The 20,287-nt window shown below is 27.4% G+C and overlaps 2 protein-coding genes across 2 annotated transcripts; both read right to left on the reverse strand.

The window, feature by feature from the left end:
• Window positions 1-666: 666 nt before the first annotated feature.
• On the reverse strand, window positions 667-993 carry CH63R_14586 (uncharacterized protein; the record flags this gene model as incomplete). Its single annotated transcript, XM_018309560.1, has 1 exon — window positions 667-993. The coding sequence occupies one exon, from the start codon at window positions 991-993 to the stop codon at window positions 667-669; it is 327 nt and encodes a 108-aa protein (XP_018150532.1).
• Window positions 994-3,821: 2,828 nt separating this feature from the next.
• CH63R_14587 (Glutathione-dependent formaldehyde-activating enzyme) lies at window positions 3,822-4,405 on the reverse strand (the record flags this gene model as incomplete). Its single annotated transcript, XM_018309561.1, has 4 exons — window positions 3,822-4,072; window positions 4,133-4,196; window positions 4,257-4,306; window positions 4,354-4,405. The coding sequence occupies 4 exons, from the start codon at window positions 4,403-4,405 to the stop codon at window positions 3,822-3,824; spliced, it is 417 nt and encodes a 138-aa protein (XP_018150533.1).
• Between the last annotated feature and the right edge of the window lie 15,882 nt (window positions 4,406-20,287).

A 20,287-nucleotide genomic window follows, 5' to 3' on the forward strand; every position in this document is an offset into this window, starting at 1 on the left:
CAGGGACGACGACCATACACAGGTCAGAAAGACTGATAACCACACATAGGTCGAGCATGACGACCACATACAGGTTGAAAAGGTTGATGACCACACACAGGTCGAGGATGGCGACCACACACAGGGTGAAAAGGTTGATGACCACACACAGGTTGAAAAGGTTAATGACCACACACAGGTCGAATAGTTGGCGAGGAAAGTCGGCCGGTGTCGGTCGAATTACCACTGAGGAGGTGTCGGTATGATTCCGGAATGCAAACATCTCCACATGAAGACGTTGCCGTTAGAGAGAGATCTCTCAGGTGGAGAAACGAACTTGACAGAGAGATGTTGAAGAGGTGTTGTTGAAGAGGTGTTATTGAAGAGGTGTTGTTGAAGAGGTGTTGTTAGAGAGGCGTTGTTAGAGAGGCGTTGTTGGAGAGATGTTGATGGAGAGATGTTGCTGATGCTTGCTTTTGACCTCGCCTTTATGTCTTGTGTCAGAAGACAATGGGGCTGCTTTGGCTTCGGCTGATAATGCCTACTAGACCTGAACAGGGTACGCAAAGGAAGATGCGTCTGACCCACAGTCCCCGGTGGTCCAGGCCCCCATCCGCTTCCACGGCAAAATGCCTTGCGGCAAGATGCCTCCACGGACAGGGGTGACGAGGTCGTCGTCAATGTCTCTTAAGTAGAGCTCTCCCAATGCTCCAGAATAGCGAGCATCTCCTCGTCAAGAATGCCAAGGCTATCGTCGCTTTCTTCCTCCTCCTCCTCTTCCTCCTCCTCTTCCTCCTCCTCCTCCTCCTCCTCCTCCTCCTCCTCCTCCTCTTCCGCAGGCCCCTCTGACGCCGCCGGTGCAGCTTTGGCTGCTGCTGTCCGGGCTGCTCGTCCTGCCTCCTGCAGCGATGCTAGGGCCGCATGCCCGGCTGCGGCATCCCTGGCAGCCTCGGCAGCCCTAGCCTCGTCGCGTTTGGCGTTGAGGTAGACTTCTTCGGCGACCATTCTGACCATGTTGATGGTAATCGGCGGCTGGTCTTTTCCACGTTCATCTCCATGTGATAGATATGTCAGCCCGGAGTACAGATATAGGATACTGATTGTGGAAGAATAGAGATATAACTCACCGCGAACAAGGATCACCTTTGTCGGGCGCCGACGGTCCCAAATTGCCAAAAGGCCCACCAGAACGGCGGTAGCGGCAGCGGCAGCACAGAGTACCTCATACTAAAAGTGTACTTCGTCCTTTGTCCACTGATCTTGGACCCACTCTCGGTAGCCCATCCTGTCTGTCTGTCTGTGTGTGTGTGTATGTGTGTGTGTGTGTGTGTGTGTGTGTGTGTGTGTTGTTCTTGTTGTTGTTGTGCTTGTGATTCTCATCGTCGTCAACTAGGTAGTTACAAAGCATTGGGCTCAAGGAAGCAAATGCACATTTACTACAAAGATGGAAAGTTCGCTTTGCATAAGGCTACTTCTGCATGTCAATGGCGTAAGGCGGCAGGAAGGGACATTAGCAATGGATAGATGTCACTGGACTTTCCCCTAAATGGAATTGTGTAGGTACGGACCTGACAAGCCCCAAAACCACCTACCGGGGCAGTGACGGCCACAGTCTGCATTAGACACCTTACCTGTCACTTCTGAACCCATAAATTGCGTCACTGACGCCTCAGGAAGTTGCGACACCTTTGGCCTTGCTCCAACCGTTTTTAAGCAAAGAGTAATTGCAGTGTGGCCCCCTGCTTTCGAGTCAGAGGTTGGGTTTGCACTACTTACCTTGGTTGAGCTGAGGACTTGGTTGCCGCCACAATGGTATTTGCTATAACCTTGATGATGCGGGCCCATAATCACTCTGCAAACTTTGTCTCTCCATAATTTATTACCTTGAGGGCGAACTTGGGTGGCGCAAGGACTGATCTCCTGGTGTATATATAGGCCCTCGACACTTGGACAGGGACAAGAATCGGTTCAGAGATCATCTCGCTGTTGTCATTCATAGAGACAAAAGCCTTGACTTGATCTCTATCGTCTTCGATGATTCTACACTTCATAAATCCATTCTCTATTTCTTGCAAATCCTCTGATGAGATGCAACGATCTGCTTTCACAACGCATATTTTAGTAGGAAGCCCCTCGACGGTAGACCTCGGTTCTCATTGCCCGAACGTACCTAACTAATGGTCATGTAGCTTTTCAGTGCAGCGTTCTTGCCGTACTGATGGACTCCTCCTCTGAGACTCGCTCAGTTTTGAAGTACCGGAACAATAACGGGATATTTCAACGATGGGGTATTTATACGGGGCAGGTCATAGGACCCAGACGAAGCCGGACTCGCCCACAGACCTCCATCTTGCACCGACTTCCAACAGAACTCCTGTTTGAAATAATGGATCTCTTATCTCCAGATGATCTTTACTCTTTTCGACAGTCTTCGGCAGTCTTTATGCACGCCTTTTCCCACCGAACCTTTGCTAGATATCATAGTAAGGACTCACCTGCGGAGCCCGAAAGCAAGGACGTCGAAAAGTCCCTCATATCACGATTGATGACTGTCTTGATGGCCTGCCTACTGTTCTTGCGCCTGGCATATTCGAAGAAACAGGAGGCCTCTATGAAAGGACCAATTCAACAAAAGAGACAGATGCTGATGAGATTCGACGTTCGGCAGCTCTCGTACTCAGACAGACAAGATTTTAGAGAGCGTGTCCAAAGGGGGGTTCTCTGCAAAGACTGCGCTTTGCGTGCGCCGAGAAGAAGATACAAAGGCCTAATCTGTATAGACGCCTTGTTCTGTCTATATTGCAGAACGAAGCACTTGAGATCTTGGTTCTCGGATGGAATGTCTGCTCCAGAAACCCAGTTGTGCATCCCACGGGAAGGGAAGCTAACCATCTGCCCACACTATCAGCAGTCACTCAAAAAGATGTACAGGGACACATTTACAACAAGATTGGACTCCGATGATTATTACATTCAATTATTTGAATGCCGGCTATGCGCCCCGGTGTTCAAGCTTGGTGGCGGAATGCCCCCTGGTATTTACATGTCCCGTGGGAGTTGGGTGGACGGTATTATCAAATACTATCAGCACCCTCTATTGATAGCACGATGGAAACTTCCCATCTGCAAGATCGGTCGAGGGGAGGTGCTCACCAAAGAGCGTCTTCAGCAATCTCTTCGGGGGCTACAGCCGCTCAGCCATTTTCTATGCCCTCACGTGGCTTTTGGCGATACCTTTCTCATGCGGGCCTTCGAACAGGGATACTGTATCTGCTTTCAAAACCCCTCCGACCGGGGCAAAATTTGGCATTGGCACAGTTCCGAAGTCATTGGATTTTGCAGGTGCTGCGCTTGTCGTAATCATTCCAAACCCGATTTGATGGGCAGGTTCATGGCCGGCGGCAATGCATGTCGACATCTCGTCAGGTGCCCACGCTGCCCAACTGTTTATGAGTGGATTTTGGATGGGCGTCAGATCTTGCTTGAAAAGGAACAATCCTCTTTGCATCTTTTCCTAACCGAAACCAGCGAGGGTAATTTCAGTGTTCGACCAAAGTTCGGCCAGCGGAGTCTAGAGAGTTGGATCAGGTGTCTTGACCCTACGACATTCCGTGGCAATGAAGCCTCAAGGTTTCAGTTGTTTTGTATACGGGAAGGGTGTTCCAATGCTGTGCCTGAGATCTTGAGATGGGACAGTTTAGTTAAGGAAAGTCTCACCCCACTAATTATAGGAGACAATTGGGTATACTAGGATTGATTTACTTCATTCATATCATCGCGCAACTTCAATGCTCGCCTATAAAGGAATCTTAGCTACATGTATACCGCACCCGTCTCACCGCTCAACTGAAAGCTGGCTTCTGATCAGCACCCTTAACGTCGACCAAGTACGAAAGCCGATCTTTGCAGTAGAACTCAACAGCAGGCTTCCCCTCCAAGCTCGCCTTTCCCTCGTCAAGCCCACCAGCCTTGATGCACGTGACGTCGGCCATCAAGTCCAGCTCGGTATACAAGCTAGACCCGCAGTTGGAGCAGAAGAAGTGTCTGTTGTTCTTGCCCGAGTCGCCAGTGATGTCGTAGAATTTGGGCTCACCTAGATGATCAGGGTTTAGTGCATATTTAGGGAAGAATGTGGGGGGAGAGCCTCTCGTACCTTGGGTGACCTTGAAAGATGTACGAGGGACGACGGCGTTGGAGGTGAAGGCTGAGCCGCTCCACTGCGTTGAATTAGCTACATGTATTGGAATGATGAGAGTAATAATATTAGGTTTTCATACCTTTTGGCAATCTGTGCAGTGGCACAGGGCGGTGACTTGAGGGTCCTCTACTTCTTATCAGCGTGGTTCACTGGATGTTGCAATCAGGTCAACCTACCAGTACTCTCGTACTTGATCGCCTTGCACATACAGCTTCCCTTCAGACCCATTTTGTGCAGTGACGTATGTACTGTTTAGTATTAAAGTGTAGAAAAAAGTGTAAAGGATGTAGTGAAGTTGAGATGTTCGGAATAGGCTGACTTTAACCGTTTTGGACGAGGGGGGAATGCTTAGTACGGAACGTCCGATTGCCGTCTTTATACGTATTTGAGAACTTCGGCTAGCGTTAGTCCCGGCAACAAGGAAGCTAAGCTTTCTCCTCTTCCTTCTCCTCTTCTTCCCTATCTATCATAATTAGAGTATTAGATAGAATAGAGATATATAGAGTTAGTTCGCTTATTAAGGTAAGTATAGTAAGGGAATAGATACTATAGAGAGATATATTAAATTAGAGAGTATAATGCATACAAAGGGTACTATAGAGAGTATTAGAGATAAGAGATATTAGCTAGTATACTAGCTACTTAGTAGTAATAAAGGGCCTACTGCAGGCTTTATTCTAAGTAGTAGGCTTTATAGTAGCCTTAAGTACTTAGAAGAGGGGCTACTAAAAGCTTAATTAAGTAGTAGAGTATAATTATAGTATATAAGAATAATTATATATATATTATACTTAATATATATATAATTAATTTATTATAATTACTCTTCTTAATTTAATAATTAAGAGTTTTATATACTTATATACTAATAGTAATAAATTTAGTAAAGTTATTTATAAGTACTAATAATACTAAAATAAGTAATAATACTATTAAAATAATTTTTAATATAATTACTAATTAAATTCTTTAATTAAATTAATTAAAAATAAAAGTAAAAGTTTATAAACTATAGACTATAATTAATTTATTAATTACTATATACTAAATATATAAAATACTTAAAAAATACTTTAAAAAGTCTAAAAAGCCTTCTTTAAGTAATTATTTCTAAATTATAATATACTTAGTAGAATTAATATACTTAATAATAATTACTCTAATAGCTTTAAAGCTTAATACTTTATTACTATTTACTAATAATAATATACTATATATATATAAAATAAAGAATTTCTTACTCTTTAATTTTACTTTATACTATACTTAATAAGTAGACTATAATAAAAAACTTAAAGTATAAAAAAAGTACTACCTACATAATGCAATAGTAAGTATCTAGTAGCATCTACACACTCTGCGCGCAGATAGTTAGTTTAATTCTAACTGCAGGAATGCTATTTTGTAGAGACCTAATTAGTCACTAGGTACCCTACTCTATAGGAAAAGTGGAGCCCTAAGACCTATATGCACAATAGGGCTCTAATAATAGTGCACATATTAGGTTAAAGTATAGTATATATAGGAAAGAGTTAGACAAAAATAAGATTCCTTAATAAGTTTAGGAATATAAGAGGGTTTTACTTTTAACTCTTTAAAGGGGGGTTTACCTCTTATATATGCATAGGTTAAATCTGTATAAGGTAGTTAGTACTATAGTATAAGAAGTCTTTATTATATAGTCTCCTATTAATAAAACTTCCCTTATAAATAAATAAATAAAAAAAGTACTTTTAATAAGATTATAATTTTTAAGAATAAGTTTACTAAATAGTATTTATTAATTTAAAGTTTTACTATTATACTTTAAATAAAAAAATTAACTAATAAATAAAAATTCTTAAGGCTTATATTAGTATATACTCTTTTAAATATAGAAATAATATATAAATTGTATATAATACTATATTAATAATACTTATAAGAAAACCTCTTAATAATAAATAAAATATTAAAGAATAAATTATAAAGTAGGAAAAAGTACTTTATAAAGTATTTATAAGTAGTCTACTATATACTTAAATATTAAGTCTATAGTTTATACTTTTTATAATAGTCTTTATAAAATTATATATTTTAAGTTAAGTATATATATATACTATAAAATTTATATTTATAAAATAAAAATAAAATACTCTTATATTAGAGAGTATTTTACCTGTATAATACAATAGTAAGTATCTAGTAGCATTTGCACACTCTGCGTGCAAATAGTTAATTTAATTCTAACTGCAGGAATACTATTTTGCAGAGACCTAATTAGTCGCTAGGTACTCTACTCTATAGGAAAAGTAGAGCCCTAAGCCCTACATATATAATAGGGCTCTAATAATAGTGTACGTATTAGGTTAAAGTATAGTATAAATAGGAAAGGGTTAAATAAAAATAAGATTCCTTAATAAGTCTAGGAATATAAGAGGGTTTTTACCTTTAACTCTTTAAAGAGAGATTTACCTCTTATATATATATAAATTAAATCTATATAGGGTAGTTAGTACTATAGTATAAGAAGTCTTTATTATATAGTCTCCTATTAATAAAACTTCCCTTACAAATAAATTAGAGAGTATTTTAATTAATATTAAATACTTTCTTTTAAACTACTAATAATATAGAGTTTATAAAAAGAGCTATATAAAGTACTTTTAGCCTAATTAACCTTAGTAATAATACCTCTTAAGAAGAATATAATAATAATAATAATTAAGCTTATAGTAGTTAAAACTATAGCTATAGAGGCTATTAGTAAAGTTAATATTGTAGAAGGTCTTATTTAGCCCCTATAGCTAGTATAATAGTAGCTAGTAGTTGCAGTATACTTACTAAAACTATTAGTAAGTACTCTCTACTGCATTTATTTATAGTACAACTACTATAGTAACTCTTAGCTTTAATTAAGTACTTCTTAATATAAGAGTCTAATCCCTATACTCCTAACTTGCAATAATTATAAGCCTCACTCTATATAAAACCCCTTCTTAAGTATAAGAGTAGAGGAGTATTTTTACTATTTACTTTTATATAATATAATTAATTACTAATAATATTTATACTTATTTAAATTAATATACTAAATAATAAGTAATATCTTACTACTAGAGTAAATTAGCTTATATAGTATATTAGCCTCTAAGTCTATATAAAGATAGTTTATATTTAGGAGCTTATAAATTTAAATAGGAAGAATATTTCTAAAGATAATATATACTTACTAAAAGGACTAAATTCCTCTAAATTTATTACTAAATATATAGTTAAACTTAAAGTTAATTAGTATAAGTATTTTTTATAGTAGTAGAAGGAGAATTTAAATACTAATAATTAATTTAAATTTATAATTACTAAATAATAAATTAAAGTAAATTAAAAAAAAAATAATAAAGCTTAAGAAGTCTAATTTTATAAAGTTTAATAATATTAAAAATAACTATAAATACTTAATTAGGGACTATACTAGCTAAAGTTAAATAAGAATAATAATTCTAATAAATTACTAATTTATTAAAGTATTTATTTTCTATACAATTAATTCTTAGGAATTTATAAATATATAAATATAGTAGCTTTAGGAAAATAAAATTATAATTTAAGTACTTATATATATACTATAGTAAAATTTAGTACTCTTAGTATTTATAATAATTTCTATAGTTTATAAAGAGTATAATAATATTCTTTTAAGAATAGCTTAAAGTAATATAGCTCTAATATTTTAGTATATAGACTAGTATTAAGTTTATAAATATACTTATACTTATAATATACTTAAAGTTTAAAGAGTCTTAGTAGTAAAGAGTTTTCTAAAAACTATTAGAATCTACTTTACTCTAATATAAACTACTTAGAATCTTAATAAGTTTATTATAAATAAGAGTCTTAATTACTCTATTTTCTCCTTAAATAAATATAGAAGAATTTTTAGTATACTCTATTAGGAGAATATACTTTTTAAGAGTAATAGTAGGAGCTCTAGCCTCTTTATAACTCTTAAATAATACTTAAATACTTTAAATAATAGAAATATAATTATAAAAGAGTATTTATATAGAGCTAAGTACTATTAGACTCTATAGGAATATAAGAAAGTTTAAAAGACTCTTATAGGGGAGTTAAAATTTATTAAGGAGCTTACTTATAAGGAAATTATATATATTAAGAATTAAATTAAATTCTTAACTTTTAACTACTTCTATAGAAAGTATAGAGAATCTAACTAATTTACTAATAATACTAATTATAGTTAATTAAATAATTAAAACTATAGAGAATATAGAAGAGGAAACTCCTTATAAATAAAGAACTCTATTAAAGAAAGAGTATTATAATTAAGCTATTACTATTATAATTTTTAATTAAATTACTAAGAATATAAATTTACTTAAATTCCTAATTATATTCTCTATACTCTTTAAATAACTTTATATATTATTGAATAGTATAATATATAATAGCTATAGTAATTACTACTTTATAAATAATAAAGAACTTCTTATTAAAAAGTCTTTTAAGCTCTATATAAAAGGAGAATTTATAGAAGTAAGTACTACTTATATTTATATTCTAAGTATAAGTATAAGAATTATTAAGAATACCCTTTATAAAGAGAAAGAATATAATATAGAGGATTTTAAATTAAAAAATATTATAATTATTAAAGATTTTTATATTAATATTATTTTAGAGGCTTATTTTATAGAGAGTAGTATTTAGTATTATAATTTAAATACTACTCTATACTATAGTAAGTTCTTAAATAGTATTATACTTACTTAACTACTTAGGAAAGAAATTTTTACTTTCTTTAAATATAAATTTATTTCCTCTTACTCTCCTATTTACTTACTATTATAAGTAAACGCTATAAGCCTTATAATAATAATTTAATTTAATACTCTACTATATAGAAAGTCTAATTACTAAATAACTCTAATAATACAAAATAATAATGTAAGCCTCTAGTACCTCTAAGCTAGCTACTTTAGTCCTAAAGCCCTTTAGTACTTAGTTTATAGTACTTAGGGAGTAAAAATTAAAAGTCCTTTAAGAGTTTAATATAAGTATTATACTATAATATATATATAGAAGATTATTTTAAAAACTCCCTTAGAGAATTAAGTAATAAGATTATACTATTAAATTTTCTAAAATTTATTTAACTTTTTAAATTTATTTAAAAGCTATTCTTAATTTCTTATTATTAAGAATAAGTACTTTAGTAGACTCTTTAGCTTTCCCCTAAAGAATAAGTCTATAGAGGAGGTTTTTAAAGTTATTTATATTTTTAAAATTTAAGTATAATATTAATAGAGCTTAATAATTTGCAAAATAAGAATAAATAATAAAAGAGTTATTATTAGTATTATAAGTAAGACTACTTTTAAATAGTAAATTATAAATACTAGTATTAATTTTAAGCTCCTACTAGTATATACTAAAGAGTTTATAGGAGGTAGAGAGTATATAGAATTTAAAATTATACTATATAGTATAAAAATAAGGAATATAGTAGAACTACTAGAATACTTATAGAATAAGTATATACTTACTAGTATTTTTATTTATAATATTAGTCTATATTAGAATACAATTTAGAAATCTCCTTATTAAATTAAAAAAGAATAGTATTAGTAGTACTTTAAATAGTAAGTACTTAACTATATTAATAAAATAACTTATAATTTATACTTATACTAGAGAAGTATTTATACTTATAATTATAGAGTTTACTTACTCTTAAAGAATAAAGAGAGAAAAGTAAGAAGAAAATACTTTAAAGTATTCCTATATAAGTATATTAAATACTTAATTAAGTATATAATTAATATTTATAATTTATATAGAATTTAAATTCCTATACTTAAATAAATTATAATTATATATAATATTACTTTTAATAAAATAAAATTCTACTTAAAAGAGAATAAAGTAGTAATTCTACTTATTACTATAATTAACTCTATTATAGAGGATATTTAGGAGTCTATAAATATAATAAGTACTATTTTAGAGTTACTTAGAGCTCTAAATTCTAAGGAGAATAATTTCCTTAAATATACTAAGTAACTTAAATAATTTATAAATACTTAATTTTTAGTCTCTATATTAAAAAATATTAAAATACTAGGGATAATTCTTATAGAGAGTATAAGACTAGTAACTCTTAAGCTAACTTCTAATTCTAAAAGTATACTAAAGACTATAAGAGGGAATACTATTATTATAGAGACTAAGAGTATAGAGACTACTCTATAAAATATTAATATAGAGACTATTAATTTAGAGACTATTTCTAATAGTAAAATTAAAATTAAGTACTTAAACTTTATTCTAAAAGGGCTAAGTAGACTAGAGGTAATATTAGAGAATTTAGTACTATTAAATTAAAAGTAGAGAGGGAAAGTAAAAGACTATAGACTACTTATAAAGTAAAGTAAGTATTAGTAAATATTAAAATATTTTTTACTACTCTATATAATTCTACTAAATTTATTAAAAGTAATAAAAGTAATTTTAAATAGTATTTTAATATAAACTTTATTTAGACTTATTTCCCTAATTAAAAAATAAACTAGAGGGATAATTTTATATATTATATACTCTATAAAGTACTATATATAATAGTATAATATAATTAAATTAGTTAGAAAGTAACTATAGAAGTAGTAGTATAAATAGTTAATAACTTTCTAAAAGCCTTAAGAATTTAAAAAGACTTCCTTAAGCTCCCTACTACTCTATTAGACCTCTTTATAGAAGTAGTATAATAAGAAATAAAGAAGCTAATAGAGAAAGATACTTAGAAAGTTATTAATAAACTATTAGTATATATAAAGTTACTCTCCTTAAAGTAGGTATTTATATATAAATTAGACTAGTACAATTAATTAGACTACTATAAAGTATAAATTTGCATTTATAGTAATTTATAAATTACTATAATATATAGTACTTATATAATTACTCTTATAGTAAAAATATTCTAATTTACTATTACTTTAATAGTATAATTTAATTTTAAAATATAGTAATATAATATTATAAATATATTCTTAAATACTTATATTAATTTATATAATAAATTAATTACTTATAAGCTCCTAAATAAGTTTAAAATTAAGAGGAAGTATATTAGACTATATAGAGCTCTCTATAAATTTTAGAATATACTTTAACTCTAGTATAAAGAGTTTTCTAGTATATTAAAATATTTAAGACTTACTCTAGCTATAGAGGACCTCTACTTATATTAGAATTTAAAATACTAAATTAATATAATCTTCTATATAAATAATATTCTAGTAATATTCTATAAGAATTATATAGTCTATATAACTACTAAAGTTAATAGTATTAAATTAGCTTATAAGCTAAAGAATTAAGAACTTATAGAATACTATTTAAGTATTTATATAATATAAAATTAAGTAAGAAGGAAAATCTTCCTTACTTATAATAAGTATATTAAAATAATAGTAAAAAGATTTAATTTTATAAATAATATTTACTTAATTATACTACTACTTACTAGAGTACTAATAATATATAAAAGTAAAACTATAGTCTCTATAATTAAGATTTTCTAAAAGAAAGTTAATTTTATTCTATATATAAGTATTCTTATATACTTAAATTTAGTATTTATAATTATACTCCTCTTAAAATTTCTTATAAATTTAAATTTAAAATACTTTTAATTAATTAATTAAATAATTTAGTATTTCTATAGAATTTATTACTTTATACTAAACTTTAGAAGCTAGGGGGGTAATAGAATACTATAGCTACTAGTAATAATTATAATTAGTAATATATATTATATAAATAATAAAGTAATATATAAATTATTATAAAGTTTTATTATAATTCTCTTTAGAGAACTAATTTAATAGAAAGTTGTAAAATAACTAATAGTAATAATTTTAATAATTAAAGCTAAATTACTCTACTTAACGTACACGCATAGCGAGTCGGCCAACATAGCGAGCCGGCCACTCCTTATCGCTAGAAAAAGCCCCTTTTCTAACTATTTATTAAAAAGTAGATTCTTAACTAATAAAGACCTAGTTTTTAGTATTAGATAACGATAAGAGTTAGATTTTAAGAAATAATATTGTAGAAATTATTGTCTCTTCCTAACCCTAGGTTCTTAGTAATCCTCTTATCTAGAGGCCTAGATAAGAGGTAAGCTTAGTAATATAGGCTAGAAAGAGATAATAATTTTAATACTATTATTTCTTAAAATCTAACTCTTATCGTTATCTAATGCTAAAAACTAGGTCTTTATTAGTTAAGAATCTACTTTTTAATAAATAGTTAGAAAAGGGGCTTTTTCTAGCGATAAGGAGTGGCCGGCTCGCTATGTTGGCCGACTCGCTATGCGTGTACGTTATAGGAAATAGTAAAAAAAGTAATAGTATTATAAAGACCCTTTTAAGAATTTACTTTTAATTTTAAGTAGCTCTATATAGTCTTTTATAATAATAAATAAATAATTAAGCTAGTAGTAGTAATTAATAAGAGAATTATAATTTACTTTTATTATATAAATATTTAAAATATATAATTCTATTAAGAATGTACTATTAATTACTTTAAAATTAAGTATATATTTATAAATAATATACTTATAAATAGTTTAATTAAGAACTTTTTATAAGAAAAATTCCTAAATTTTAGAGTATATTATAATTTAGTAAATATATAAGTAATAATTATAAAGAAGTTTTAAAATAATAAAGGAAGAAAACTTAATTTAGAATTATAATTTAGAATTATAATTTAGAATTATAATTTAACTTACTTAAGTATATACTAAAATAATACTTACTTTAAAGGGCCTATAAAAATAAAGACTCCTACTCTAAAGAGTATTATAAAAAATAATTCTAATTTAAAGGCCCCTCCTAAAAAGTATTTCTACTCTAAAGTACTACTAAAATACCTTTTGTAAAGTGCACTAATAGTTACCAATTATACTTACATCTATAGTACTAAATTAATAATTATTTCTATATACTCCTTTATTTATAAAGAAATAGTAAGCCACTTAATTAAATAATTTAAAACTTATAGAGTACTTAAAATAAGTTAAATAAGTAGCTAACTTACTTAATTAACTATATAATAGCTACTAAAGGAAGCTATTTTTAGTATTCTTTTATACTACTTATAATTAATACTACTTTACAGAATTAGCTATATTAAATATAAGCTCTATAGTATATATTTTTAAGAGTCCTTTATAATTTAAAATACTAAGAGCTATACTTTATAAAGACTTTCTATAAATTAGTATATAATAATTACTTATTAAAGTATATAGGACTATAGAAATTAATTTAAAAGTATTTAGTAATAGTATTATAAAGCTTACTTTATTTAAAATTACTTTTTACTTTAAGTTAGCTGCAAATTTTATATTCTTTAAGAAACTTAAATAATAAGAATATTAGTAGAATAATAACTTAGGAAATAACTACTTATAAAGAGTAAATAATCCTATATAATAAAGTAGTATGTATCTAGTAGCCCCTCTACTTTTTAGGAAGTAAAGGGGGTTAGTTTAATTCTAACTGCAGGAACCTATTTTTTAGGCCTAAATTAGTACTTAGTACTAGAAAAGTAGCCCCTAGTACTCTATATGCATAGTAGGGCAACTCTAAGAGTAGACTAATAGGACTATATTCCTACTCTCCTATATATAGAGTAGTAATTTGCTTACTATATAACTAAATATAGGCTATATAGGGCTTCTATTATAGACTACTAGAGTAGTAAGTACATTAACTTAAGTAAGTGTATAATACTAAGTATAACTAATTAGAGATAAGTTACTAAGTAGTACTAAACTTAATAAGGCTAATAAGAGTATACTCTAAAATGTAAGTATAATAGGTATTTATACTATATATTTGGATTTAGGAATAAGTAGGCCTATTAAGTACAAAAGTTAACTAAATAAGTAGGAATAATACAATACAGATTCTTTATAAAGAGTAAATAAATCCTTTATAGTATATATTAATAAAATCTATAATTAATAAGTATTTAACTATTAGCCTTTTAGTTTAGAAGTTATACTTATAGTAGTTATACTATTACTAGCTATTTAGTTAAATAAAGTACCTCTTATATATAGGAGATATATATATATAAGAATTATATAATGTATATATATAGTAAGTTGCTTATTATAGTAAGTTGCCTACTTCCCCTTCCTTCTATACCTTCCCTCTTCCTCTTAACTTTACTCTATATACAATAATAAATTTTACTTTAAATAAAAGCTACATCCTCCTTATACTTTAAGCTATTAAAAAAGAGTTGAAATTATCTATATAGAAGGCTACTTCTATCTACAATATCCTAAGAATAATACTTTGCAATTAATACATTAGACAATTACTATAATAAGAAATATAGTTAAAATTAATAAAGATAATTAAGCTAGAGGAAATAGTAATTCTTAAATAAATTATTAACTTTATTAATTAAGGATTTCCCCCCTAACTTAATAATATATAAAATATAGCTAATTGCCTCGTTAATAAATACAATACAATATATATTAGACTCTAATAAGTAGAGAACTTTATATAATACTAACTATAACTAAAAATGCATTTTTAATATAGAATTAACTATTAGAGAGTATTAATTAAGAGTCCTATAATTGTATAAGTTTAATTTACCCTTATATAAAATATAATTGTAAAGTATAAAATTTATAATAATAATATTTATAATTTTAATAAAATAAATTTCTTAATAGGAATACTATTATATGCAAAAATTATTATAACTTCTAATTACTATAGAAGGCCTTATATAAAGTAGCCTAGTAATTGCAAATAAGTTTCTATTATTTAGAGTATATATACAAATAGCTAAGTACTACTTCTATATATTATTATTAAGAGTAAATATTACCTCCTCTTATAGTATACTAATAGCTAGTTCTTACTCTAATAGTATATTTACTCTAGTAAAAATAGATAAACTATAAATAAAATTAGCCTAAATTAACTATAGTGTTTTAAAAAGTATATAAAGTTTTATATAAAGAGTATTAAGTAGCTCTTAATTCTTAATAGCTATAATAATTATAAGTCTACTAAATTTAATAATTACTATAAGGAATATAGTATTATTACTCTTTATATACTTCCCTATTTATTATATAAATTCTAGCCTCTTAATATTAGTTATTTTAGTCTACTAAAAGTATTATATAGTAAGGAAATTAAGAAAACAATATAAATATAAATTATATATATTATTAAGAATAACTTCTTTCCTACTTTTAAAGTAGCTTTTTTTACTTTAATAAGTAAAGAAAATATATAAGTTAATTTTAAATAGGCTAGTCTTATTCCTTTTAATTTAGAAGTAGTTATTTTCTATTTAAATTTTAAATTAAAAATACTAATACTATTTAATTTATACTTAAGTAGCTAGAGCTCTTAAAACTTAATAATACTAATTATAATATATAATATTATATAAAGCTCTATATTACTTAAAAAAAGAATTACTAATTATTAATATAGCTTATTAATTTATTTATATAAAGTAATTAATTTATAAGCTAAAAGTATTAGTAAGTTAGTATATAAATTAACTCTTATTAAAATTAAGTACTATAGACTTTATATAGTAAATAAAATACTAAGTAAGTATTAGAGAGCTAAAGAAACTTAATTACATTTTAGAGGGTTACTTAATACAATTAAAACTAAAGTAATTTAAGTAGAGAAGGGAGTTATTAATACTAGAGGTAAAAATATATATTAAGAGGGGGCTTATATAGAGGGGAGTAAATTGTACTATTAGTAATATAGTAATTATAGAAAGATTAAATATAATATACAAATATATTAAGTAGTATAAGAGACCTCTAAAGAAGAGGATAATAAGTAGTTTTAATTAATCTTGTATAATACTACTTAATTAACTTATATAAATAACTAGAGGGTAAGTAGAAGTAGGTAACTTACTAGAATAGGCAACTTACTATATATGTATATTACTAAAACCTTATTCTTAGTAATTTTATTATTTAGTATAAGTACATTAAGTACTTAAGTTTAAAAGTACTTAAAAGAATTATTAATGCAGTTTATTAAGTATACTTTTAAAGTATTGAAAATTAATAAATCACTATAGTAGACTATAATACTTATACTTAAAGTAAAGCCTATTAAATAGTCTATTAAAGCCTATAAGAATTAGCTACTTAAGTATAGTCTAGTAATTAACTTTTATAACTTTAAAATTAGCTATATAGAGTATAAGTCCTATATACTATTTTTTAACAAAAGTAGTAGTCTTACTTAAGACTTTTACTTATACTAAAAGACTATAAATATACTACTTATAATAATTATAAACTTCTTTATACTCCTTAATACTTAATATAATTACTGCATAAAAGTTATTAAAATAAATAATAAGCTTCTTTATTTCTATAAAAGTATTATAAGCTTTAAAGTATATAATACATACTTTAAAGTAAGTACTTTAAATACTTAAGTGCAAAATTGTACTATAGAGTATATTACTACTATTATAAAGTAAAGAGTATATAGTATAGTAATTAATATAAGCCTATTAAATGTACTCTAGCCTAAAGTATATACTATAGTAACCTACTTTTATAACTATATACTATAAGTAGTCTGCAGTTAGAAGACTTTATACTAATTATAGTATAAGTACTTTTAAATTAATAAAAAAGTACTCTATATAAAGCTTAATTTTTTATACTTTTAAGTATATAATTGTAAAGTATATATACTTACTATAAATACTTAACTTTATAAATAGTATAAGTAAAGACTTACTTTATATACTTAAATTAGTTACTTTATTAAATATAGCTTTAGTAACTCCTTTTATATATAAAACCCCCTTTATAGTAAAGTATTTATAATATATAATATTATTTTTAATAAAAGTACTATTTTTAATAGTAATTTTAAAGGCTTTACTAAAAGTATAACGTACACGCATAGCGAGTCGGCCAACATAGCGAGCCGGCCACTCCTTATCGCTAGAAAAAGCCCCTTTTCTAACTATTTATTAAAAAGTAGATTCTTAACTAATAAAGACCTAGTTTTTAGCATTAGATAACGATAAGAGTTAGATTTTAAGAAATAATAGTATTAAAATTATTATCTCTTTCTAGCCTATATTACTAAGCTTACCTCTTATCTAGGCCTCTAGATAAGAGGATTACTAAGAACCTAGGGTTAGGAAGAGACAATAATTTCTACAATATTATTTCTTAAAATCTAACTCTTATCGTTATCTAATACTAAAAACTAGGTCTTTATTAGTTAAGAATCTACTTTTTAATAAATAGTTAGAAAAGGGGCTTTTTCTAGCGATAAGGAGTGGCCGGCTCGCTATGTTGGCCGACTCGCTATGCGTGTACGTTATAAGAATTAAATTTTAATAAAATATAATAGATTATTAACTAATTTATATATAAAGGAGTATATAAGATAAGCTTTATATAAATAGTTAATAAAGAAGTAAATAAGATTATATAGTATACTAAGTAAGCTAGGGGGGCAGCCTATAGTAGTCTTACTCTTTATAGCTGTAAAGTTAACAAGCCTTTAGAAATCTATAGCTATAAAGACTAGAGGTCTAAAGGCCTATAAGAAGGCTACTCTAATACACCCTCTAAATTAGTATTATATACTAAAGTAAAATTCTACTTTATAATTCTACTAGTAATACTACTAAGAGTATTTTTCTTTACTATACTTATAACTATATTAAGTATAAAGGGGTAGAAAAAGGAATCTTATCTACTTATAAATAGTAGTAATACTATTTCTATATATAAAATATAGCTAAAGCTATTATATAAGTCCTTTAAGGCTATATTTCTAATAGAATATATATACTAAAAATATAAAACTATATAATAATTAATAAATAGTACTTACATATTACTAAAGTAGGCTAACTATTTAAATTTAGTAGTAAGTAAAAATTAACTTATAATTAAATACTTTAATAGTATAGTAAATAATTTAAAAGTATATAAAATAGGACTTTAATAGCTTATAGTTATATAGCCTTTAAGCTAAAAGTAGGTAAAAGTAAATAGTAAGAGGCTTCTTATATACTCTACTAATTATACTTATAAGTATAGTAATAATATAAGAATTATTACTAAAGTAGCTACTTTATATAGTACTTACTAGAAAGACTTACTCCCTCTTCCTATATTATACTTTTAGTTAGTAGAATACCTACTTAAAAGTACTTTTTAAAATACTAAAAGAAATTACTTATAAAATTATAAACTCTGATAATTATAGTAAGAGGTCTCTAAAGTATTTATATTTAAGAATGCTAATTTAACTAGTATAGAATTAATTAGATCCAGCAGTTAAGACTAGTCACACAATGCAAAAAAAAAAAAAACAGCAGTAAAAAGCCTAATACAAGCACTATACCCTATTCTCATACTGTCAACTTAGTAAGGTAGCTTATTTAAGAATACACAGTACTATAGGATTAGTATAGTCTATTAGAGATAGCTTTACTACTATTAAGGTCTATACTATTAAAGTCTGTAGTAAGAACTCTTAACTATAGAGGTATTAAACCTTAAGATGTAGGCTTTTTAGATATATATAGTTAGTAAGAATAGAATCTCCTAGGATTCTCCTATTAATTATACTTACAATTTATAAAACCTGCAATCTAGATAAATTATCCTTTAGCTGCATAAAACCTACTTCTACTAAAGTAATTAAATTAAATCCTTCTTTCTAATTTAATTAAGCTATATTCTACTTAATTATAGCTATACTTAATATAGACAACCCCTTTAACTTACTCTACCCTCTTAAGTATAACCCCTTAGAAGTTATATAGTAGTTAATAGTAGCTTAAATAAGTACTATTATTAAATAATATAGAGGGAAATTATTATATAGTATTATTACTATTAATACTAAAATACACAATTATACTATAATTAATATTGCAAGTATTAAATTAGTACTCCTTCTTCTTAATAGCCTAGTAGCTAATTTAGGCCTAATTATTAGGATAAGGTAGGTCCTATAGTAGAGGCTCTACTTCTTTATTAGTAGAATAGCCTAGTAGTAGGAGGATATTTTAAGAATTATAATAATTAAGTAATACTTAGGCTAGCTGTAGGCTGTAATTTGCACTATTTAGTAGGTGCAGTACAATTAATAAACGGAAGTCTAAAAGTTAGAAATAGAGATATTATTAGAAGATATACTATTAGTAGAAAACTTAATGCAATTATTATACTTAATACGCCTTACTAAATTCTAGAAAAATAAAAATACATTTATACAATGCGTAGCCTAGAAGGGTAAGTATAGAAGCATAATTAGATAATAAATTAGTAATTAACTTCTATAATTTTAAAAAGGAATATAGAGAATATATATTAATAATAACTCTTTAGAGTATTCTATTATATACAAATTACTATATTTAATAGAATTAGTATTTATTACTCCCTTCTATCTAGCTTACTTTTATATACTACTACCTCTCTATTATTAACTAAGTCTATCCCCTAAGCTTCTTCTTCCTATAAGTACTAGCTGTAATATACATACTGTATAGTACAAAGGACGCCTTAGTATTAGCTTAAATACTAATTAATTATTTTAATAGCTTCTTTTACTTATAAATCTATAAGGGCTATACTATTAATTAGACTATTCTTATAGCCTTTAAACTAATTAATTTTAATATTAATTTACTACTTATCTCTTAGAGTAGCTAAATTAGCCTATAGAATAATTAGGGTAAATATAGCTTTATTAAGTATTTATTAGTAATTGCACTTTATATTAACTACTTAATTAGTATACTAAATACTATATCTCTTTATAAGTTATTTCTATTACTTAGCTAGTTAGTATAAGTATATAATAACCTTAATAGAGTTAAAAGTAGTATTCTATAGAAGGCTAAATAAGTTAATTATATTAAGTATTAGAGTTATTTTTCTAAGTAATTACTATATACTTAGTAAATTACTATTCTATATATTAGGTAGTTAGTAATAGTATAATAGGGAGAATGCATACTAATTTTGCA

Source organism: Colletotrichum higginsianum, chromosome 12 (genome assembly GCF_001672515.1).
Source record: "Colletotrichum higginsianum IMI 349063 chromosome 12, whole genome shotgun sequence".
Taxonomy (NCBI): domain Eukaryota; kingdom Fungi; phylum Ascomycota; class Sordariomycetes; order Glomerellales; family Glomerellaceae; genus Colletotrichum; species Colletotrichum higginsianum.